Below are 25,540 nucleotides of genomic sequence, written 5' to 3'. Positions count from 1 at the left end.
TAGAAAACATAATTTACTAAAGTATTTTTTTTCATAAAAAAATAGAGAAAATAAATATCATTGAATGTAATAACTTTAGAAAACCTAATTTACTAAAGTATTTGATTTCGATTGAAACTGATTGAAACTAATTTTGCCTACGTGTTGGGAGATGAGTAAGGTATAGCTGATTTTCACCTAGATCCATATTTGAACCCAAAAAATAAAATAAAAATATAGCACCTTAAGTATAGTAATTTTCATTTGTGTCTATGTTGCTTTCAAGTCTCATTGAAAATCTATTAATATGCCTTATTTTGTAATTTTTTTTTATACAGAGTTAATTTTCATAATCAAACCTCTTAAGATAGATTCTATTTTTTTTATTTGTAACTAATATAGGAACCCAATTATTTTTTAAGTAGAGAATGAAAGAAACATATCATTATCCATATTACATAATATACTCTTTTTTTTTAAATTAATATACTCATAATAAAAGATACAAAACTATAATAAAGGACAAAGTGAAATGGAAACGTGTTGAAATGATAATTCAAATGAAAGTAAAACTATTAGACAAATAAACGCACATCTGGAATTGTTCGGTATCTCTGAACTTCAAGCTGAACTGCGCATAAATTAAATAAACTAAATTATTTACCAAACAAATGTGCAAAGGTCATTGTAACATGGGAATACCAAATATATAAAATTGATGAGTCCAGGTTATTATATGTTAATTTGGACAATAATAGATGAGTTATTAGTAACAAAATCAGTATTATTACATGGGAAGATAATCAGTGTTGCTAAAAGGGAAATTAATTGCTTTCAAATATTAAAAAAATCCAACGGCATGGAGAAATCCAACAACACTGAGATTATATATTGGTGTATAGACATTATGGTTCTCTTAGGCCAAAATACAAACAGTTGGTGCGCAAGACAAAGGCATAAATAAACAGATGTCGAAGCACAGAAAAAAAAGTAAACATGGATTGCATGAACCATGAAAAAGAGCAGAAGAGAGGCATTTGCTTTGCTAAAGAGTGAAGGGCCTTTCTCCCCATGGATATAAATTAACAAATATTAATAAGGTCAAGTTTAAATTTTAGAAGAAAAAAATAGAAGAAAAAAATAATAAAAAAAAGAAACAACTGCAGTGAGTCAAAGCCATTTGACATAATGGCAAGATCAACCCTTGTTGTCGATTAATGTATTTAAGTACCTCTTTCTATACAGCTAGACCATCCAACATTAAAATTGCCAGTTATTTGCTTGCAACACATAATAACAGTAAATCGACCAAGCTTTCAACTTGTTATAAAAATATGTCTTAATTGTAATACTATTACCACCCAACGCAAAACCTGAGAAATAATTTTAAAACCGTACTTGTATGTGTGCCAACCATTCTTGTCGCTGCTTTGCATCCCTGTAGGAGAACAGGGTGTTAAGACAGGATCCTGTAAGACGATTGTCCTCAAGACAATGTCAATGTCCATGTCTCCCATAAAGGACACTGACCCAAAGCCAACGGACCCTGCCTGGAAACCTCTAGCTTGTCGATCAGTTCCATGGAAGCAAACAACTGGTTGTAGTACTTGATTGCCTCATCAACCTCCCCTAAAGCAAGAAAACAACTGGAAGTAGAAGTACGTTAATACCCTTTCGTTACAAATACACAACATGAGACAGTATAATGGTGCTCCCAAAGAAAAAAAATACTAAACACTAAATGCAAGTCTTTTCCTTCCTTTATAATGTAACTTAAGTGTCCCCCATCAAGAATGAGAAATATCATCACACCGTTAATAATTAAAAGCATCTTTTGCAGGCCCTTCTTTACCCACAGTTACCTTTTTTTCTTTATTATCTGTTTATTAACCTTTTTTTATTTCTGGGGCACACATGAATTTTCTGTTCTTCCAAACTTATCTCACCCCCCCTACCAATTTCTTTCGGTGTATCCCTTCTTTCAAATTAAGATCAAAGATGTAATAGGTTCCACATGAATTTTCTAGGCACAATTTTGTGATTTGTTCCAAACCAGGCGTTTTCCCCAAATTATTACGCACTTACTTTGCAGCTCTAACACGAGCTCTGAGAAACCCAGTATCAGCCTCCAAGGCAATAAGACAGTCCCCTACTTCTCAAAAATTTTGAAAGTGAAATATTGGAAGAACTGTTGTACTCACCAATGCCAACCAACAATACAAGCGAGAAAACAGTGGCACACATCACAGCTGTAGTTATTGCATCAATAGGGCCTCCACTTGTCACAACATAGTGTAGAAAATATCTAAAAAACATAGAAAGTAAACCAAACTAAGATGGGACAATCAATTTTGAGGGTTTAGGGACAATCACAGCTGTCAATCTCCTAACAGGAGCTCGACCGAGGCACAAATACCAAATTATATATATATTAGAAAAAAAAAAAATCAAACTTAAACCAACAACAAAGAAAAAAAATACTATAAATAAGAACCATATGAAATTATGTTCTTCAATGATTATCGATTTACCTTGATACAATTTCCAATGTTATCACAGAAAGCCATTAACAAAGTCATTTGTCTATCCAATTGACCGTGCCAGCTCTATTGGAGAAAATACATCACATAAATTAATTTAAATTGATCACAAAAGAGGTTAAATAGAATAAGAGTAGATTGAAAAGAAGCCATACCCAAAAAGTATAGGGAGAAATCCAGTGTAGAGGCACCGAGACAACACAAGCTAGAGACCACATGAAAAGTTTATCCAAAATTGGATGTTGCAATTTCTGCAAAGTTGAAACAATTAGTACCTAAAATTGAAAAACAGAAAACATCTAAACATTTAACTAAAAGAAAATGTAAAGAAAACAGTGCCTCACTGGATTGGCATTAGAGCTTGGTTCCTTGTATTTGCTGGTAAGAGATTGAACTTCTTTCATAATTTCCTACTACCCCTCCTAAAAAAAATATAGTTTACTATTTAGTCCTCGGTTCATCCAATTATAAAGTATTCATAATTTAGTACCTATCTTCACTGCATTCTGATCAGACGGTTTACATACATAACTGGATTGCCCTTTATAACACCTCGTAACAGCATGGTACCAAAAAGATAGCAAATACCATAATTGTCCTTTCTGGGTTCATAACTGAACTGGTACATAATCAAACTTTTTTATAAAAAATCCTTTGATAACATGACATACATAAATAGTCTCATAAAAAAACATAAATTTATTATAGTGGCATCTAGATCCTATATAACCTCATCACTTGAATTCAATTCGGACTGGCTAGAATTCTTTCCAATAAAAACACAAGCAATAAGCTTCTGAATCTATATAGCAATATTATCACTCAACACATCCAAGGAATAACTTTAGCTTATATACATTAATTGAATTTAGAGCCTTAAAATGCAGATAATTTAAAGAGAGTAGCAAAGAAAATCAGATGCTAAAAACATGTACATGTTGAACTAACCCATCTTCACTGCAGCTGTAGAATGCATGTGAGCTACCGGGTTCAATTGCTATTTTGTGGAGTGTGGACACTTTCACCATGAGACCCAATTTTCTTTGTGTTTGCTCTGCCATTATCCTTGATCTTACCAACTCTAACCTGATTAAAATTGAAACTTTTGCAGTTAATTTGTACCTACTGATTCTTATAACAATTCAGAATTCAATTAAAAGTCAGACAAATAATTTTCACTATATTATTGGAAATAACAAAATCGTGGCCACTTATAGATTTGCTACAAAATGAAGAAAAATGGCAGAATTTCGTAAAAATAAATAGAAAAGATTGAGATATCTAATCAACACGATAGGAATTGCATACAAGATAGGACCAAACAAAAAGCAACTCAAATCGAATCAAATCAATCAACACGATAGGAATTGCATACAGAACAGATCGATTATTCATCAGACAATATTGACCTAGAGAAAGACGAACCTTTCTGCTTCTTGTTGCTGTAGAAGTAGAAGGCAGCGACCGCACCAACCGCCGCCACTGCCACGGCGATCGAGATGATTTCGCCTTGCGTCATCTCCATCTCTCTGCTCTCTCTTTGTCTTTATCTCCCGCCTCAGTCTCTCTTTTCTCTTTGTGAGTATCTCTCAAGATTTATGGGTTTGGTGAGAAGAGGGATTCTAGATGGGTAGGTGAGCTGAGCGGAGAGGAGACGTTGGGGCCTTGGGGTAGATGCTGAGGTATGGTAGAGGAGCGGGACAGTTATCTGATATTCTCCCAGTGCTTTGAGAGAGACGGTGAACGAAGGCGGAGTGGCGGAGATCTGAGGCGATTAGGGTTTTCTCTCTTTTTTTCTTCGGAAGAAGGGATCGGGGAGGGAGGGGGGGCACAGAGATAATTTGCTGGGAGAAGCGCAGCGCTCAAGCGAAAAAATTTAGGCATCGTAGATTAATTTGCACGATTTTTGATTGAAATCCGACGGTGCAGAATCAAAATACCTGTGATAATACATGTAGCGGTACGTGTAACGGGTACAATTTTAACTAATTTTGGACTTCTACACGTATAAAGGATGTATTTAATCAAAGGAAGGCAGATTGTTTGTTTAGATGGCTCAGATTCAATCCGAAAAAAAAAACAGTAAATCAGGACCTTTGCAGGATCTAGACATTAAGCTCCTTAATAAGGTAGGGGAGATACAATACGGTTTGTGGGCTGTATTTAAGAAATGTTTTATCACAACGGAGCTCCATTTTTTATTTTTGAAAAATCATAAAACATGAAAATCAAAACCTAAATTTTTTGGAGTTACGAAAGCGTATGCCGAGCGATGACAATAGTTTACTTTGTTTTGTCAACCAGATGAGCAAAGAAACATGCATTATCGTCCCTGCAATATATTATATGAGGAGGATTTCAATGCCTCATTGATTTTATACCTCATATTTTATATCTTCATTTAATAAATCACTGTCGACACAAATGAACATAAAAAGAAAAGAAAAAACCATAAAAGTTAATAAAGGTAAAATTGAATTTATTTAATAAATTAATATGATAGGATTTTAAACATGTACATTAGAAGTTAAGCTATGATAGACTCACTGAGAAAATTAACCTTTTTCCGCCTTTTTTATTGGAACGAGTCTATTCACAATGACCCGTTACACCATATAATACAGCTCAAGTCGCAAAGTATCTCTTATTGTCAACTGAAGTGCATGGTCAGGCACCCTGGCACGTTCTATGATCGATATTCGATGGACAGCTTTGAGCCTTTTATAAATATAATTAGCATTATATAATTGTTATGTCAAGTGCTTAATTAATTCCCAGTTAGCAATTTCTTACTGCGGACCCTTTTGTAAATCTTAGTTCATATATGACCAGATTCATGCCACTTTATACTTGTCCAAAATGTATTTTTTTTTTTTTTTTTTGGGGGGGGTAGCACTCTACAGCGATTATTTTAAAATAATCAAGGCTCATTTTGATCTCAAATCTCAATTGATTCCAACTATGAATCTCTCCCAAACGGGAACATATTTGATCAAATATTAGATTAAAAAGTTCTCTCTCTAGATTCTTAAAAAGTTCCTGATCACTTCGAGATTTGCTAAATCTTATAAAGTTGGGTTTTCTAACACATAGATTCTTGATTCTTATCCAACTCAGATTTTTTTTCTTCTTCTTTTTTTTCAGAAACATAATCAAGTTTCTAAAAAGTTGTGAATTTATAATTAATAAGAAGATACATTTTGACCACTAAACGCCTTGGAATTGGAAACACTGACAAATTGGACTGAACCCATTTTTATTTTATTTTATTTTATATAATAAGCACATTTTATTATTTTGTAATTTATAGGAAATCTCTTTGAAGTTTCCATATTAACCATCATAAGAAAATAAAACTATCCCTAGAAAGTGTATTAGAGTGTATTAACAATGGTTTATACCACATATTACCGGTTTAGAGTATATTGACAGTGATAAAATTATCGGTTTAGAGTATATTAATAGTGGTTTATACCACATATTACTGTATACTTGTTTATATATATATGAATTCTCATTTAAAATCCGTATATATAAGTCCGTATAAAAATCTGCATATGCGGTGGCTTTCTGCATACCACATATAAACTGTACATTAAAACACTAGCAGCACTAGTTGACCCACATAAAAAGAAATTCCGAGTCCGACCTAGATTTTAACAGTAACGAGGTTTTTTTTTCTAACGAGCTAGGGTAATCAAAAATATTTTATAATCGATCAGCAAATATAAGCTTTACATTTGAAATTCGAAATTCAATATTATAAATATGATTAATATGATGGAAAAGGTAAAAAAATATAATATTATTAATTTGATTGTTTTGCTATATATCATTCATGTCGTGTCCATTAACACACTTACTAGTTATTAATTTTTCTTGTAATTAATTTTATTTCAATTGCTTTGAGAAATATATATATATATATATATATACCCTGAAATTAATTAAATCCATGTTGACATTAGTTATAAATTAATTAACATTTAATACTTTTGATCAGCTAATGATTAATAAAGGGACTTAAACTTTAGCGCTGGTAGCACTTGGTAGCTAGATTCCTATTGGATATATATATAAGTTGAGGTTGAGGCCACCATGTATGCATGGAATTTGGATAGATTAATATGCAATAAATAATTAAAGAGGATTAGTCTGAGACCGTGAAGGTCAAGTTGAGCAAAAGCCTTAGGTAATTATTTGTACAACATGCATAATATAATGTAATTGTGTAATTATTTGCACTTTGACAACTTCTTTCATTGTCCTTTTGTATTTCATATTATAGATGATTTTGAACATCACTTATTGTTATTTCATCATTTAACAATTCAAATATCTTGTAACAAAAATATAACACTATCTGTGTGAAGGGGTGGACTCAGGATTTTCGTTAGAGGAGGCAAAAAAATATCGAACCGGATTTAAATAGCTATTTGGGTTTAAATCCATTAACTAATTAGATACTCGATAAAAAACATTGCTTTAACTTATACTTTTCAATACTCTGACTTGTAATTTATGATTCTCTAACTTATAATTATAATTGTCAATTATAATTCAAAAAAATTATTTTAATTTTAACTCTACATTTAACTCGAATTGTAATTATTTACTCTGACTTCCCGGAACACTCTAGGTCCACCCCTATCTATCTGAGAGATCCTAAATTTAAAACTCAGATAATATCTTCGAATGTTATAGTTCAATTTTTATTTACCATTTTTTCAGAGTAAATATTAATCCAAAAATAATTGTTCTTGAAAAAAAAAAAACAGTAGGTAGAAAGTGCCATCACACAGTACTTCTTTTAATCTAAGTTATTTTTTTTAAATTATGAAATGCAGATTTTGAATTAGAGGAGGTGCACTACTATTAAGCTTGCTTTTTGTCTAACAAATCACGCTGACTTGTAATATATTTTTTGAATTCCGTTAAACCTTTTGATTAAAGATAACTTGTATCCGGAGACTTCTGAAAGTGCTTAAAAAACCAATTACTTAAAACAAACTTGAAGGAAACTCAAATTATCGGTAAGATTCCAAGTTGTATAGACCGCGTTCATTCAAAAGTCTATGTACGGACAACCAAAAAAAAAGCGCGGGTAAATGTACCGGGATTGGGGAGACAGCCTCCTCAACTCCGAATTTCTGTGTCAATTTCGAAATGCTACCATGTGCGGCGAGTTGATTCGCCACATAATGGATCCAAACTACAGTGACAAATGAATTATTCGGGTTCGATTCGGCGAGGTTAAAAATTCGTGATTCGGGAATAATTCGGGTATATTTCAAGAATGATTCGAAATTATCTGAACCAGAGATCTCAGTCCTACAAGAGAGTAAAAATATATATATATATATATATTATGAGAAAAATTCACGAATAATTAATAAATTATTCAGATTTAATTTGCGAATTTTGTAACTATTATGACATAACACAAGCATAGACACAAAAGATTAATGGTATCGAATGTATGAAAGAAATATTCAAATACAATAAAAATAAATTCAGAATTATACAATTATAGCCCGGTTTTTATTTATTTTTAATAAATATGCTCCTGCACACATTGAACTTCTATGTTATATAAGCAGAGACGTAGTCTGTGTTATGAATAAAATATTTATGGATGTCCATGCATGTTGCAACTCTTTTGAGCAATTACTTGAAAACTTCTCTTTAAAGAAATATGTTTCTCTCCCACATTTATCAATAGAGTTAATACTAGATGGCTTGTAATTTACATTTTCTAGCCTATAAATAGAGGTTTTGTATGGATCTATTACACATAACAAAAGCATATGAATAAAGCATAGCCATCTTTATACAATCTCAATATCTTGTTTATTATTCTTTTACTTTTTTTTTTTTTTTTTTTTGGTTTTGTTTCCATAAAGGATGAATACATCTTTGGTTAACAACAACAACAATAATGAAGATATATGTCTCGTCGACAGTGCAACAACTCATACTATTCTTAAAGATACAAAATACTTCTCTTATTTACTAATGCACGAAGCCAATGTTAGTACTATTTCTGGTAGTACAAATTTGATAGAAGGCTCCGGAAGAGCTACATTGTTGTTGCATGGAGGAACACAACTTTATATTGATGATGCATTATATTCTTCTAAGTCTCAAAGAAATTTATTAAGTTTTAAGGATATCCGTCGAAATGGATACCATGTTGAGACAACTAATGAAGAAAATATTGAATATCTTTATATTACTCGCAAAATCTCAGATAAAAAATGCATATTGGAAAAATTATCTATGTTATCCTCCGGTTTGTATTACACATATATTAGTGCAATTGAAGCACATATTATTGTGAACCAGAAGTTTACAAATAAGAATATGTTTATAGTTTGGCATGATCGGTTGGGCCATCCCGGATCAATAATGATGCGAAAAATAATAGAGAATTCATGTGGACATTCATTAAAGAACCAGAAGATTCTTCAATCTAATGAATTGTCATGTGCTGCGTGTTCTCAAGGAAAGTTAATTATTCGACTATCACCAGCGAAAATACAAAATGAATCTCTTACATTTCTAGAACGTATACAGGGTGATATTTGTGGACCAATACACCCATCATGTGGACCATTTAGATATTTTATGGTTTTAATTGATGCATCAACAAGATGGTCACATGTAAGTTTATTATCAACTCGCAACCTGGCGTTTGCGAGATTACTTGCTCAATTAATTCGATTAAGAGCACATTTTCCTGATTATCCAATTAAGAAAATACGTCTAGACAATGCTGGTGAATTTACTTCTCAAACATTCAACGATTATTGTATGTCTATTGGAATTGATGTTGAACATCCTGTAGCTCATGTCCATACACAAAATGGACTTGCAGAGTCATTCATAAAGATATTACAATTAATTGCAAGACCATTACTTATGAGGTCTAAACTTCCAATATCTTGTTGGGGACATGCTATTTTGCACGCAGCAGCACTAATTCGCATCAGGCCAACTAGTTATAATAAAACTTCCCCTTTACAATTAGTGTTTGGTCACATACCTAATATTTCCCATATAAGAATTTTTGGATGTGCGGTATATGTTCCGATTGCTCCACCACAACGCACTAAAATGGGACCTCAAAGAAGGTTGGGAATTTATGTTGGATTTGAATCTCCATCTATAATAAAGTATTTAGAACCAATGACAGGAGATTTATTCATGGCTAGGTTTGCCGATTGTCATTTTGATGAATCAATATTCCCAACCTTAGGGGGAGAAAACAATCAGCTGAGAAAAAATATTAGTTGGAATGAATTATCATTGTCTCATTTTGATCCTCGTACTAAAGAATGTGAACTAAATGTTCAAAAGATAATTCATTTACAAAGATTAGCTAACCAATTGCCAGACGCATTTACAGACTCAAAGAAAGTGACCAAATCACATGTACCAGCTGCTAATGCTCCAATAAAAGTTGATGTCCCTGTTGGACAAACTAATGAAATTATGACACGCATGAAGCGTGGAAGACCAATCGGTTACAAAGATAAAAATCCTCGAAAAAGAAAAGGAGCAAAGAATGGTCAAGTCGAGGATATGATAATTTCAGATAAAACTCCAGAAGAGAATCAAATTCTAAGTAATATTGGTGTTCCAGCAGAAACTAAGGTATCTGAAATTCATGAAAATGAAGAGATCTCTATAAATTATATCATGAATGGAATAAAATGGAACCGAGATGAAATTGATGTCAATGATATTTTTGCATATAATATAGCGCTAAATATAATAAATATTGAGGATCATGACCCGAAGTCTATTAAAGAATGTCGACAAGGAAATAATTGGCCAAAATGGAAAGGTGCAATTGAGGCAGAATTAAACTCTTTGGAAAAACGAAAAGTATTTGGGCCTGTAGTTCCAATACCTGAAGGTGTAAAACCAGTAGGATATAAATGGGTATTTACGCGAAAACAAAATGAGAAAGGTGAAATTGTAAGATATAAAGCACGGCTTGTCGCCCAAGGTTTTTCGCAAAGACCTGGAATTGATTATGAACAAACCTACTCACCTGTGGTGGATGCAACAACTTTTCGATACTTAATTAGTCTGGCAGTACATGAAGGACTCGATTTGCGCCTAATGGATGTTGTTACAGCCTATTTATATGGCTCTCTTGATAATGATATTTATATGAAAATCCCTGAAGGATTTAAGATGCCTGAAGCATGCAATTTAGGTTCTCGAGAACATTATTCAATCAAATTGAATAAATCTTTATATGGATTAAAGCAATCTGGACGCATGTGGTATAACCGTCTCAGTGAATATTTATTAAAACATGGATATAAAAATGATACGATTTGTCCATGTATTTTCATGAAAAGATCAGGAAATGAGTTTGTTATAATTGCAGTTTATGTTGATGATCTAAATATCATTGGAACTCCAGAAGAGCTTCCGAAAGCAGTAAATTGCTTAAAGAAAGAATTTGAGATGAAAGATCTTGGAAAGACGAAGTTTTGTCTTGGATTACAAATTGAATATTTGAAAAGTGGTATTTTTGTATATCAAGAAAATTATGTTGCAAGAGTGCTGAAACGATTTTATATGGACAAATCACATCCATTGAGCACTCCGATGGTTGTACGATCATTAGATGTGAATAAAGACCCTTTTAGACCTCGAGAGAATGATGAAGAACTACTTGGTCCTGAAGTACCATATCTTAGTGCAATAGGAGCACTTATGTATCTTGCTGGACATACAAGGCCTGATATATCATTTGCTGTAAATTTATTAGCAAGATATAGTTCTTCTCCCACACGAAGACATTGGAATGGAATTAAACATATATTTCGCTACCTCCGAGGTACAATGGATATGGGTTTGTTTTTTTCAAATGTATCCAAATCTGATTTAATTGGTTATGCAGATGCTGGATATTTGTCTGATCCACATAATGGTCGATCTCAAACAGGCTATTTGTTTACATGTGGTGGAACAGCTATTTCGTGGCGATCTGTGAAACAAACTATAACAGCCACATCTTCTAATCATGCAGAAATTTTAGCAATACATGAAGCAAGCCGAGAATGTGTTTGGTTAAGATCTGTGATTCAACACATTCGTCAGACATGTGGCTTGTCTTCTGGAAAAATGATCCCGACGATCATATATGAAGATAATACTGCATGTATTGCTCAATTAAAGGAAGGATACATTAAAGGAGATAGAACAAAACACATTTCACCAAAATTCTTTTTTACCCATGATCTTCAGAAGGATAATGTCATTAATGTTCATCAAATCCGTTCAAGTGAGAATCTAGCAGACCTATTCACCAAGGCGCTTCCTACTGGGATATTTGAAAAGCTGGTCCGCAATATTGGTATTCGTCGATTTAAAGATCTTGATTAATGTTGTCATGAGGGGGAGTTAAATACGCATTACATTTTCCTTAACCATGGTTTTTCCCACTGGGTTTTCCTGGTAAGGTTGTAATCGTGTATTAAGAAGAATAATGTACTCTTTTTCCTTCACTAGGTTTTTATCCCATAGGGTTTTTCCTAGTAAGGTTTTAATGAGGCATATTCTTATGTAATGGACATCCAAGGGGGAGTGTTATGAATAAAATATTTATGGATGTCCATGCATGTTGCAACTCTTTTGAGCAATTACTTGAAAACTTCTCTTTAAAGAAATATGTTTCTCTCCCACATTTATCAATAGAGTTAATACTAGATGGCTTGTAATTTACATTTTCTAGCCTATAAATAGAGGTTTTGTATGGATCTATTACACATAACAAAAGCATATGAATAAAGCATAGCCATCTTTATACAATCTCAATATCTTGTTTATTATTCTTTTACTTTATTTTATAACAGTCTGGAATTTATTTCTAATATCGAGGAATTTGTTTTTAAATTCAGAGGCTATATTCGATAAATTGGGTCGTCAATCGTCGTCTTTTTGCTACTTTAAATTTTTTTTTTTTTTTTTGTAAACATAAAATAAATAAATAGAATACGTGGCCAACCGAATAACGCTGACTCGTTAAGGTATATTTTATGTGGTACCTTTTATGGAGTTCGTATCCTCTGCATTAATTCAAAAAGGAATCTCTCGAGTTAATGCATCTGGACCGTCTAATTAGCTTTAAGATTCGTGCGAATTAAAATCCGCACTAATATTAAAGACCCTATGTTTTAGGCAGGAACCGGATGAACTCTGTTTAGAATCGGACGGCTGATATGTATTAACTCAAAAGATGCGTTTTGAGTTATCTTTTGAACCTTTAAAGATTGATTTGTTTTTAAAGTATAAAAAACAGCGCTAACTGAGTCCCAGTAGGGAGGTGACAAGTGACAACTGAAGAGACGCTCCGACCAATACACGATTAGTTACAAGCACAAAACAAACCCAAAGATAATGCTCCCAACTTCTCGTTGCACATGTCCTTCTTGCCTAGCACCATTTTTTTTTTCTCTGATCAATTTCTCTTTTATAATCCGTTTTTACCGCTCCGTTTTATATTATTTTCCTCACATGGTCGTCTCCTTTCTCCCCCCCAGCTTAGATCAACGCTTTCCCTACTCACAAAAGGGAACAAAACCCACAAAAAGGAAGAAAAAAAAAAAAAAAAAAAACAAAGGACACACCGATTGGAAGAGGAAGCAGGTATTAACTTGGTTTCTTTCGGGCATTACGGCGAGATATATTGCGAGCATATGTGATTTTTGGTTTTCTCGAGTTTTGGGTATTTGAGGCATTTTGTCAAACAGGTTGTGGGCATCGTTCCTTTCTTTCAAATGCAAACATATTGTGATGATTTAGTCTTTGAAGCATTTCACAAACGGTTGAAAGTATAGTAGTTATTCTTTTTCAACCTAGAATCTCATTTGTTAGAGTCGATTTTGGTCTGAGCGTTGCATTTTTATTCAAGTTTAATTATGTAGATTGAGAAGTAGCAGAAATGATAATCTTCTAATCACATCTGAATTAAATTCTTCTCTTTTTCCAGGTGTTATCTACACTTTCAACACAAACGGAAACCAAGGCATTTTAACAAGATTTGAGACCAAACAATGGGGGAAGATTTAGACTTGTGTGAGTGTGACGAAGAGCCGTTGGCTGCCATGTGGCCAACCGACATTGAAGACAAGTCAAACAAGCAATTCAACATAGAGAAACCGGGCAACACTGAGGAAAACCTTCTGAAAGAATTCCAATCCCAAGAAGAGAAGCACAAGCTTGACTTTATGAAATTAGCCGAATTAACTGACTACAGTGACATTGGGTCCCATCAGCTGACGAGCCTTGTTAAACAGTACAAGTTCCGGCGGGCCAATGCTTTCAGGTTATTGCAGGAAGAATTGGATTCACTGTCTAAACAGCGTCAAGAGATAGAGCAAAGAAAACAGGATATATTACAGGTTTTTTTTTTCACTCAGTTCGGTTCAAGCTGTATTGCAATTAAAAACAACCAGACCCTTTTGGTTTGCAAACTTATGAACCACCACATATATGTAAAGAAAGGAATCGATCAAGCCAGCGAATGTTTAGATATCTAAGCTAAAATATTATGCATACTTTGCACTTTATAATGTCAAGGAGTTCTATTCGGTTAGTTTGCTTCAAGCAGAACCAAAGTTCAGCAAAAGCAAACTAGGTTTACAAAAGTTAAAAAAAAAGCTAGACTATAAAGGTATGGGAATTAACTGGAGTTAGATTGAACAAGCAGGTAAAAAATGTTCATTAATTTTCACTGAAGGGGTTATAAATCTTGATCTGTAAATAAAAATTCCTATGTACTACTTTTACAAAAATAACATATTCCTAATATTTGTTTACTTTATTGGTTTGGCTTATTTGGATTTAAATTATCAAAACCAGAGTGCTGGAACTAAAGTTAACTAACAAATTTCCATTATTGAATAGGAACCAAATGAAAAAAAAGAGCCATATTGACTGAAATAAAATCCTTTCAGTTGAAACCTATAAAAACCTAACCTAAGAGCTTTAACTTATTACAGGAGCACCGTTTTGTGGAGAAAAACCAAATCTCAGTTTTGGATGATGGATATGACATTTGGGGAGCACCAGATTTGGAGAGAGCAAAAAAAGTCACATTCTTATACAAGAACGAGATTGATGTGGGTGTGAATATGACTGGAGAGTATGGTACAGTGGGTTATTGGAAAGGAAGGGCAGTGCGACTGGAGAGGTTGTTGGAGGATAGCTTGAAAAGAGAGAACATCCTGGTACAGAAATTGCAAGAATGTGCGAAAATGGAAGAACAGAAGTTACCTGTTGAGGAGCTGTCCAGTATATTAAAACGGGCCGATAATTTTTTGCATTTTATTCTGCAAAATGCACCTATTGTTATAGCACATCAGGTACAATAATATACAGTACCAGATTGACTTCAACTGGCCAATTTTGTTTTTATTTTTATTTTAAATTTAGTGGTTGTACAACTTAATATTTACTGCCTTAATTTGTAATGCACCCATCTAAACACTCCTACCAAAACATGAATTGAAACCATAATATCCTGGTACATGTACCAAGCATGTCCAGCTTGATATGCTAATTTTAGAGCCTAGAGCTTGGCAACAAAAATAAAAAATGGAATTCAATATCTGGTTATTTTAGTTTTTGTTCTGGAGGTTGCAAAGCTGTTTCTGCTTCTGAAGATATCAAAACATTTACATGAATATGCTTTTCTTTTCCTTTCAGGACAAGGACTTGAGATATCGTTTTATATATAATCACTTCCCTTCACTTGGAGAGGAGGTATATACGACTTTTCAAATGCAAACCTTTTACTTTCTTAAAATCCAGATTTAGCTCTACTAAATCTTGGAAATTTATCTATCCTTTCAAAATGAGATATATTAGTCATGCACGCCAAAGCATCAATAATTCCTCTATATATACCTCGATTCCCTCTTTTTATCAAAATGTGCTGAAACTATCCCGCTTCTATATTTCTTACTACATAAATGAGGTTACATGTGGATATAGATCAATTACTGAGGAAAATTAGTTGAGGAAGTGGCAGCAGTTTATTTCTCAATTTTTGATGACAAATCACATACATTTAATTTTATGATGGTACAATTTGTGCATGACTACTTATATATGAGCTAATTAGTCTCAATTTTTACAGGATATAATAGGAAAAACAGATGAAGAAATTTTGTTAGGATCAGAAGGCGTGAAGGAATTCCAAGATTTTAAGAGAGAAGTTTTAGAAAATGGTAAAGCTGCTAAGCGTGAAATTACATATGCAACCCCATTATTTGGCAAGAAGACATTCTTGACCTATGTCGAGCCAGTGTTCAACAAAAAAGGAGAAATTATCGGCATCAATTATATGGGATTTGAGGTGACAGATCAGGTACCTAGTGACTCAATATTTCGTCTTGAATGTTTCATCCATGCCTCTTACAAGTTTAAAATTATATTTGATTTTATTTCCATGCAGTTGGTAAAAAGAGAGAAATTGGCCAAATATCGTGAAGAGATGGCTGTACAAAAAGCTAAAGAAACTGAATTGTCTAAAACAATTCATGTTACTGGTATGAAACTTCAATTTTTTAATTTACGCATAGATGAATATTTATTGGAGGACTTTCTGGACATACACCAGTCTATGCAGCGTTTGAAATATTCTTTGTTGTATTTGTTAGTAAACATTGTATTGTAATCATCTGGTACAGTGACACTACAGGTTTGACCAATTTTTAGGACCCTTTTTTTTTCATGATTTTGGTTTCAAACTGAGAGATTATGTAGTGGGTCTGAATTTAGCTTAATTTCACTATTGTAAAATTGCACAGCTATTATTGCAAAAGTTGTAGAGGAAAAGATGCACACTAGACCCTAGTAGATGTTTGTGTCAGGACCTCTTGATTTGGGAAAATATGAGACTAAATTGGCTTTTTTATTGGAGAGTTGAGGGTTAATTGGACAAATTTGAGTAAAATCAAGGTTGAGTCCACAATAAAGGGTTTATTAGGATACAATTGACGAATTGATGGATTTACTATTATACTGAGCTATACCGAGTTACTAACTTCATGTAATAATCTAGAGGAAACAATGCGGGCAAAGCAGATGTTAGCAACAATGTCCCATGAAATAAGATCTCCACTTACAGGAGTTGTGGGCATGGCTGAAATACTTGCAAATACAAATGTTGATATGGAGCAGCGTCAATTACTTGATGTTATACTTTCATCAGGCGACCTCGTTTTGCAACTAATCAATGATATACTTGATTTTTCCAAGGTTGAATCAGGTACCATTTTTTTATTGCTATAAGTTATAACCTTGCTTTACCTTTTTAAACAGGTACGGTACCGGACTTTGTCTATGTTAGACTCAAGTTGGCCATAATTTTAGTTAAATCGAATTCTAGAAATGTTACAGATGGATATAAATTGAATGGGATCAACGAACACTAAATTGGAGGTAATTTAGTTCAACTAAAATCTGTATTAGCTAAATAGGAACTTAACTGGCTACAATTGGTTGGCTTCCTTGACAAATTGATCAATTGGGCCCCAGCAAAGTCTCTATTATGCAACTGAATCTTAAATTTTAAACCCGATGTTGCCTCAAGGTGACTTTGAGTTCCCTTTAACTGACTATCAAGAACCTGATTATATAATGCTTTCTATTTTTAATAAATTTTAAATTGTTCTAGGAGTGATGCAATTAGAGGAGACAAAATTTAGACCAAGAGAGGTGGTTAGGCATGTGCTCCAAACTGCTGCTGCATCTTTAAGGAAGGATTTAATATTAGAAGGCCATGTATCTGAAGATATCCCCCTTGAGGTATTCATGATAATAAGCGATAAAAAAATAAAGAAGGCATATCATCACTTATATAGTTGTATTCTATTGTTAACATTGGATTAAATACAATTTCAGGTGATGGGGGATGTGCTTAGAATCCGGCAAATACTGACGAACTTGGTTAGGTAAGGCTTTTGTTCTTTGTGGTTTTTTGCAAACAACTGCCTTATTTGCAATAACATTGACTCTTATGTAAGCCATTAACATCCAAGTATAACGACGAGCGCAATTTCAAGTAGAAGAGCCATATGGGGTGTCATTCCTTACAGGGTTAAGTCTATTATTTCTTTACCTTTCAGTAATGCAGTCAAGTTCACACATAAAGGCACAGTTGGTATAAATCTTCGAGTGGTGTCTAAACCAAACTCTCTTCAGACATACACTGCAAACGCAACAGAAAATCCTGTAACTCAGAAATGTTGTGCTGAGACATCATGTTCTTCTAAAGTTGGAAAAGAAACTGAGAATACAGGTGAAGAAATTGTGTGGTTGCAATATGAAGTGTATGACACTGGAATTGGAATCCCAGGTTTGAATTTACCCCTCTTTTATTATATACTTTTCCTCTATTTAAAATAAAATGACCGAGTATTGTGTTTATGCATATGCACAGAAAAGGCCATCCCAACTCTTTTTAAACGGTACATGCAAGCAAGTGCCGATCATGCACGGAAATACGGTGGTACAGGACTGGGACTTGCTATTTGCAAACAATTAGTAAGCAATCAATCAAGTTTTTTTAACCAATTTAACTTATATATCATCCCCACAATAGAAGGAAGGAAAGCAAAAAGAAAAATGTATAAAAATAAAGAAAAAATAAATAATTAGATATAACAATTTGTTGTTGAATTTGACACGGAAAGAATGTTATATCAATCCTTTTGGGTCAAATTCTCAAAATGACAATTTGTGTTAATTTCTAATGGTATAAAAAACAAACAGGTGGAGCTAATGGAGGGGAATATAACAGTGAAGAGCAAAGAGAATGAGGGGTCCACATTCACATTCATGCTTCCATGTAAAGTGCCTCTTGAGCAAGACCTCTCTGACGATCCTGATGAATCTCCTACTGTTTCCTGCTCTGGCCTTGATCCCATGGAGGGTTTCTTCCTCTTTAAGCCAAAAACATTTCACAGACCAAAATCGCCTGACAGTTCACATTTGAAACAAACTAGTAGTGTAGACCATGATAAAAAAGAGAATGGGAAAAGCAGGCCAAATCATCAGAGTTCAGGTCAGGTTTTACTGGTGGAGGATAACAAGGTTAATATAATGGTTGCCAAGTCAATGGTGGAGCAGCTGGGGCATAGCGTTTGTGTAGTCAACAATGGACTTGAAGCGATTCGGGCAGTTCAACAAACTCGATTTGATCTTATTTTGATGGTGAGCATGTTATTACTTATCTGGAATAAGCCAAGGTCATTGGTTTTGTTTGCAACTTTGCATTACTGGTCAATTTTTTCCTACACACTACTTTCTTTCCAACTAACATAGTGGTCATAATGTTAATTATACTAGAGGTTCTCTGATTGCAAACAGACTAAATTTTTTTTATAGTATTTAATTATTTATAAATAGCACCGTACATTTTTCATACTTGTAACTTACAGTATGTGATTTTGCAAATGAAATTCTAAAGTTATTAAGGGTTGATAATTTCTTCTCGAATTAGAACCCAAATCATACTTTTTTTAAATTGAACTGAAATTAAGTTGGGCAGACTAAACTGTTGGTTTCCATGTGTATGGACTGTTATTAAGCGATTTGGTTTATGTGATAATTTTTTGCTTCTAAGTGAGGCCTTTGATTTAACATTTTGGCGTTATGTTCTATTATAACAGAGAAAAGTACAAAAATGGTCATTTACAAGATGGAAATGGAAACTTTTTGAATCGGCAGTTACATAGCCGTTTGTTACAATCACTAATAATGTCCCTGGATACGAATATAGTAGGCATTTTGCCTGCTACTTAAAATAAACAATTTTTTGTTGTTATACTACAAACAGTCCTAAATATGGTCTTTAATTGCAAATATACAAAACCCAGGTTTTAATTTGAAAATTCTGTAATATATGTCTGGCGTAAATTGCAGAAGATCCTTGAGGAAATCTGTACCAGACATTTTGGTCAATTCTATGGGAGGTTGATACATGTTACTGCAAATTTTCTTCTCTTAAAAGTTAAATAGTTTGTGTCAATGAAGAAAAAGCTGTTAATAAATAGTTGGTATTAGAAAGTACTATTTTCTTCCAGAGTATGATTGACATGGTTCTTTATTTGGTGATTTGAAGGATGTGCACATGCCAGTAATGGATGGCCTTCAAGCCACTAGGTTAATTCGATCCTTCGAGGAAAATGGATATTGGGATGCCTCTGTTGGTCCCACTTGTCAGAGTTCACCTGCCAGTTCTTCTCTGTCACAAGAATGCTATGATGAAACAAGGAAAAGGAAACGAACTCCAATTATAGCGGTAACTTATGTCTTATTTATCCTAGTCAGCTTTAATTCCACGAGAAGGTTAATTGAATTCAAGTAGGGCTTAAATAGGAATGCAATTGAAAAACAATGTTAGCTAACAAGAGTTTGTGCAATTTAGATGACGGCCAATTCATTTGCTGAGAGTGCATCAGAATGTCTTGACAGCGGCATGGATTCTTATATATCCAAACCAGTAACTGTTCAGAATTTGAAAGAAATTCTCCAAAATTTCTTCGCATGTAACTTGTAACAGAAACAGTTTCTTGTATATTTATAGATGAACCGTATATACCGATATAACAAAATTTTGGGAGGGCAGATGATTTTTTTTCTTACTCCTTGTAATTATTATCTTGATGAGGTTTATTTATTTTTATTTTTCCTTTTCTCATTTTTATACTATATTCATCTTAAGAGTACAATTTGTAATAGGAAATCTAACTTGTCATGTTTCAGATAATAGCAAGTAAACTATAAGGCAAAATGTGCTCTTTTATCCAATGAAAAGAACACTTGTTTTGCTTTTTTAGCGAAAGAGACGAGCAAAGCAGCGCAGAGTTGTAGTTTCTCCACTTCAATATATATGATATGTTATATGATTATATCTGATCAGAAATGATGTCAGATTCTCCAAATCGCATTTCTTAATTATTCCCTCCAGCAAATCTTTCTTTCACCATAAAATAAATTATCAAGTTCGTTCGTTTTCTTTTTTTCATTTTGTCGTGTTGTGATTAGGTGTTTGGAACATTTGGTAACTTCTTTGGGCATAATGATGGGATCTTTGAAAAGGATAACCTGAAACGAGAGTAGATGCTAATGCTACCTGGTATCACACCAATCGGTACAGTTCAATTTTTGTATTGCTATCATAAACCGAAATGAAACCAACTTCTTTGTAGGAGAATGAGACACTTGCTGTTGGAACTTTCTCTTTAAAATCTAAGAAGAAGCTAAAATTTAATTTTATTAAGATAATGAAACAAAGTATTAGATACCTTAATTCGGGAATAGATGAGTTCTATCGAATGTAGGGTTTTGGCTTGAATACAGGGTTTCTTCAATTAATTAGGATTGATTATTACAACAATGGGATTTTCTTTTTTACAATTCAATAACCCCTGTACTTTAAATTAGAACAGCTGACTTTTATTTCTCCTCCCTGTTTTATCAGAAAAAAAATGTTTCAATAAATACAAAAATCACAAAATAAAATTATGCTATACTTTTGGAATCAACATGTAGATTCACTCTTCTATATGTTGTGAACAAGTGTTAAGAACTTGTTTTCCTACTTTCATGCAATGTCACCAAAAAAGAGTGTCATATCATCCCTCCTTATATATATATATATATATTGATAAGTCGTCTCTAGAAAAATTTGTCATTCCAAAATCATCTTAAAATTTACATTTCTACTCAAAAACTAAAAAAAATAATCAACTTTTAGCCCCTACAAAAAGGAAAGAAAAGACGGGGAAAAGAATCTCCAACTTGGTTTGATTTCCAAGCTCAAGTGGTAGATTTCTTAAGTACTTCTCTCAGATTTCCTTCTTCTTGTGCAACGACAGTGATTCGCTACACAGATTCCTCCGGAGAAGTTTCACGCTCTCCACTTTCTTCCTCTTCTACCCTCAAATTCCCACCATTTTCATTCTGCCCCTCAGTACTCTCATCAGTCTCTTCCTTTTTCTTCTCCATTGGTGTCGCCAGATAGGTCGGTCTCTCTTCTCCTGCCATGATGACCGCCACGTGTACTGTCTGCAGGACTACATGCCCAACATCGGTACCGTTCGATCCCTTTTCTCCTTCGGTGTCAGACCGGGGCTCTCCATTGGAAGTGACCGAGTCGAGGTAGCCTGACAGCTTCCAATATGAACAAGCAAGTATGAGCAGTGCTAAGGCGATCATGCCCATCATAGCAGCGATGCCACCGAACAGGTACGGAACTGGAGAGCGCCATGTTGAGTGTGGGCCCAACCCGTCAACCATGGTGGAGGTCGATGGAGGAGGAGAGGCAGTGGCGAGACTGTAGGCTTCGGTGAAAATAGGTCCTGGCCTCATACTTTGATTTTGAATTTTGCAAATTTTGCTTATTATTGTCTTTTATGTGTATCTGTGGGTATGTGTGTGATTGAGAGAAAAAGAAAAGGTGGTTATTAGTTGAGTGATGAAGAGGGAGAAGAATGAGAGGCGTATATTTATAAAGGGAAGTTGTTAGGTATGTAATGGGGCGATTAGAGATTGGATGGAATATGAAACAATGATGTCAATATATTCCTTTGTTTTTTTTTATTTTTAATTTGTTCATGCATCTGTTTTCCTTTTTCTAATTTCAACCTTTTTTTTCTTTAGGAATTAATGTGCTGTGGGCATTATTAATTTGAACACATTTGCATGCAACGGTCATGTTTTCAATGGAAGAAATATGATTAAACATTTTTTTAGTAACTTTCACTTAAAATCCGGCACAAATTGCATTCAGTGTAAAGATAGAAATAGGAGCTAAATAAGCAGGGACGTAAGATCAGATACATCACGGTGGTACGGTACCTGTGTCAGTTACGTACTGTGATTCATGTGTTTGTATTATGATTATTCGCGCGACATGATCATCTTTTAGAAAATTATACGACGTGTTACGTCACTCAAAAAATCTAATTATGCCACGTGTAATTACGTGAGTCACGCGTAATTAGAACAATTAGATTTTGATCTTGAATAACCCAACTTAAAACAACAACAACAATAATAATATATATTATTATTATTGTTGTTGTTGTTTTCAAAGAAGATCATATATATCACTAAATTGTTGATTTTATTTCTCTTGGGCGGGCCAATGAACTTCTAAATTATTTCAATTAATTAGTTAACTTGTCATTTTATTAAATCAAATAAACTAATTGAATACTGTTGTTATTATCGATGTCAGTAAAAAAAAAATGCATATCGATACGAAAAAAAATATCGAATAAGCACATCTGCTTAAAAAGCTGTCCATTTAGAAAGATGGAGATATATAAAATCATATATAGAACTATTAGGTTTATATGGGTGAATTATCTAATTAGAATATTATTATTTTTTGCTTAAGATGGACAAAGCCAAAATTCTTATACAAACTTGTAGTCTATGAGAAAATTTGGTTATCATGCAAAAAAAATATTTCCTTAAAAATAACTGTGTTAGTGCATTAAGTTTGTGTTTTCATATATTTTTTTATTAAAGAGTTCTGGTATACTTCAGTTTCTTTCAATATTATTTTCGAGAATTAAACAAACGTCCTCTCCAAAGAGAGACGAAATCTCGTGCCATTGCAGTAAGTCCACGGTTCAAGTTTGTGCATGTTTTCTACTTTTCTTATTAATAGTTGTTCTATACATGTACATATTTAAATTTCTTAATTCACAAGTAAAAAAAAATCATTTCCTTATAGGGCTTGGCTCCCCAAGTTTGCTCACGAATATATAGTTATAGAGAATAGGAAAATTTTATGTACTAAATATAAAAAAATGTTATCTTAATTTAATTAAGTTGTTAATCAGGTACAAATCCTTATATAATTTAATTATAGATATAAAAAAAAACTGTGTACTAGCAAGTGGCAGTCTAATTAGTTACCTTGCAACCGTTAATTTTTGTATTGAAAACTACTACTCAAATTTGTGTAAACCCTAAACCCATATAAATTAAATTATTTTCAAGCTGGGCCAAGTAACAAATATTTTTATTCGTCTAATTCTGATTGATTATTCATGTAAAACACAATGATTGCAACCCAAGAATTTGGCAAGGACAATAATTGTCACTGCAAATTTAATTTGGATGAACCTGAGGTACGTAATTAAGTTTAATTTGTTATTCGTCTATGTAACATCATGCTTTCCGTAGCATTGGATGATTTTTTGTTTTTGTTTTTGTTTTTGTTTCAGAGCATTAAATGTATAAATTGTTCCTAAAATCAAGTGATCTAGCTCAAATGACAAAACAAGAGGGAATCATTTAATAATTTTTTTAATTAATGATCGATGACAGTATTTGTCATTATAAATGTTTATTATAATTTAAAAAAAATTAAATTATCATCTTATTCTATATATGTCATTCATTATTAGTAATTAATACACATATGTAGAAATTATAAATTTAGAATTTTTTTTTTTTTTGAAAAGCTTGACATGCATGCAGGGACTAAATATAGAATTCATTTAAGTATAAATACAATACATTGAACAATATATCTATGGAATTAGTTGCAATTAATTAAGTGTTAGTTAGTATTTTAATTCAACTTTTGATAATTTGATATTTTACTAAATGAACTTCAAATTTAATAATTTTCGATGTACAAATACTTCTGATGATACAAAATAACATCAGTATATTGAATTTGTCATTTAATTAATTTGGTCCCTTCATGACAAAATTATTTATAGCATGATGTGGTTATTACAATACAAGTATTAAATCCTAATTTACGCTCAATTCGGTTGCAAGTGTACAACCTTGTTGAGTAGTACTTAGGGATCGTCTCCACAGGGACAAGTTGGAATATCAAATCTAACCTAACAATTTAATTTAGTAAAAGAAAATAAAAAGGTTTTTGTTTGTTCAAAGGTTGGTTTGGTTTCGATTAAAATGAATTAAACTGAAGTCTTAAAGCAAAATCTGATTTTTGACAAGTATGAGAAATTAGGGTTTCTTAGGGTTCCTATCCACTAGTGTTACGACTAATTGGTTTGTAAATTTTGTTCTTATATTTATGAAGGCACAGTTGGGTGTTGTAGGTACAAAGTGATATCTCTATATTAATACCATCTTTCAATTAGAATAAACGTCACATTTCGGTACTTGGCTACTCTAATCTAAAGTCATTAAGTTCTTACTGTCCCAATTGATCTAGAAAACTATCTTTCACCTCTCGGTACTTGGCACAATTTTCTAAACTATTAGGTGAAGCCCGTAAAAGACAAGCGTCACCTCTCGGTACTTAGCCTATCAAATACCCTATTCCTTATGGTCTGGACCTAATATTCAATTTCTCAATTGCAAATACCAAATCCTAGGGTTTCATGTGATTTCGATTAAGTCTTCACAATCAATTAAAATAAAGAATAGATCATAACAAAGAACAAGAATATATAAAATAAAACCAACTAAATCATAACAAAAGTTTCAAGTACAACCCCAATCAACCCTAGAAAAGCCTTTAGCCAGTCATGGCTAAAGCACAAATGAAATCAAAAGAATAAAAGAGTTCCAAAGGAAATAAAATAATAAAACCGGTTGATCAATGGTGTTCTCTCCTTCCTTCTTCTCTCTTCCTTGCTTTTCCTTGCTTTTCCTTGTTCAAAACTAGAAATTCTGCCTAAAAAACCGTCCTTAATCTATTCTACAGATCCCCTTTTATAACCCCTTGTAAAACCTAGAAATAACTAACTAAAAATAGCAAATTCGGGCTCTGAACCGCCTAATTGCGGGCCGCAATACATTCATTGCGGGCCGCAATGAGTGGAGGCAGTTAACAGACTGCGCAGAAAAATCTGGAGAGGTCATTGCGGGCCGCAATAAAGGTCCTTTCGGGCCACAATAAAAGTTCAGAAAATGCTGTCTGGAAGCTGGCTCTGTCTGATAATGTTGCGGTCCGCAATAACTTCATTTCGGTCCGCAATAAA

At 33.2% G+C, this 25,540-nt stretch overlaps 1 protein-coding gene, 2 long non-coding RNA genes and 1 pseudogene across 6 annotated transcripts; 1 reads left to right on the top strand and 3 right to left on the bottom strand.

The window, feature by feature from the left end:
• Window positions 1-475: 475 nt before the first annotated feature.
• On the bottom strand, window positions 476-2,303 carry LOC144558691 (uncharacterized). Its single transcript, XR_013512969.1, has 3 exons — window positions 2,065-2,303; window positions 1,378-1,625; window positions 476-610 (listed from the first exon to the last, which is right to left on the bottom strand). It is a non-coding gene; the product is annotated as an uncharacterized LOC144558691 (long non-coding RNA).
• Window positions 2,304-2,386: 83 nt separating this feature from the next.
• Window positions 2,387-3,718, bottom strand: LOC144558839 (uncharacterized). Its single transcript, XR_013513004.1, has 4 exons — window positions 3,455-3,718; window positions 2,864-2,941; window positions 2,675-2,770; window positions 2,387-2,585 (listed from the first exon to the last, which is right to left on the bottom strand). It is a non-coding gene; the product is annotated as an uncharacterized LOC144558839 (long non-coding RNA).
• A 9,194-nt stretch (window positions 3,719-12,912) lies between these two features.
• On the top strand, window positions 12,913-20,253 carry HK5 (histidine kinase 5). 3 transcript variants are annotated; one of them, XM_078307030.1, is made up of 14 exons: window positions 12,913-13,190; window positions 13,534-13,945; window positions 14,546-14,908; window positions 15,252-15,308; window positions 15,685-15,915; window positions 16,003-16,096; window positions 16,612-16,818; window positions 17,227-17,357; window positions 17,454-17,503; window positions 17,678-17,907; window positions 17,992-18,095; window positions 18,324-18,764; window positions 19,675-19,854; window positions 19,981-20,253. In XM_078307030.1, the coding sequence occupies exons 2-14, from the start codon at window positions 13,598-13,600 to the stop codon at window positions 20,110-20,112; spliced, it is 2,568 nt and encodes an 855-aa protein (XP_078163156.1). In that variant the 5' UTR covers window positions 12,913-13,190; window positions 13,534-13,597; the 3' UTR covers window positions 20,113-20,253. The 3 variants fall into 3 exon arrangements, with proteins under 3 accessions (XP_078163156.1, XP_078163154.1, XP_078163155.1); XM_078307028.1 differs by having other exon boundaries at window positions 13,034-13,190; window positions 15,685-16,096; XM_078307029.1 differs by having other exon boundaries at window positions 13,163-13,294; window positions 15,685-16,096.
• A 974-nt stretch (window positions 20,254-21,227) lies between these two features.
• LOC144558431 (protein GLUTAMINE DUMPER 3 pseudogene) lies at window positions 21,228-22,273 on the bottom strand (annotated as a pseudogene). The gene has a single exon (XR_013512907.1). The product of XR_013512907.1 is annotated as a protein GLUTAMINE DUMPER 3 pseudogene (transcript).
• Between the last annotated feature and the right edge of the window lie 3,267 nt (window positions 22,274-25,540).

Source organism: Carex rostrata, chromosome 8 (assembly GCF_964058835.1).
Source record: "Carex rostrata chromosome 8, lpCarRost1.2, whole genome shotgun sequence".
Taxonomy (NCBI): domain Eukaryota; kingdom Viridiplantae; phylum Streptophyta; class Magnoliopsida; order Poales; family Cyperaceae; genus Carex; species Carex rostrata.
The sequence above is the reverse complement of the archived record's forward strand: the minus strand, read 5'-3'. Positions and strand labels throughout refer to the sequence as shown.

Coding starts and splice junctions, on each gene's coding strand:
- HK5 (XM_078307028.1), top strand. CDS start 13,598: ATGGGGGAAGATTTAGACTTGTGTGAGTGTGACGAAGAGCCGTTGGCT. Junction 16,097..16,611: donor TAAAACAATTCATGTTACTG/GTATGAAACTTC, acceptor GTAATAATCTAG/AGGAAACAATGCGGGCAAAG. Junction 17,358..17,453: donor CTGAAGATATCCCCCTTGAG/GTATTCATGATA, acceptor ATACAATTTCAG/GTGATGGGGGATGTGCTTAG.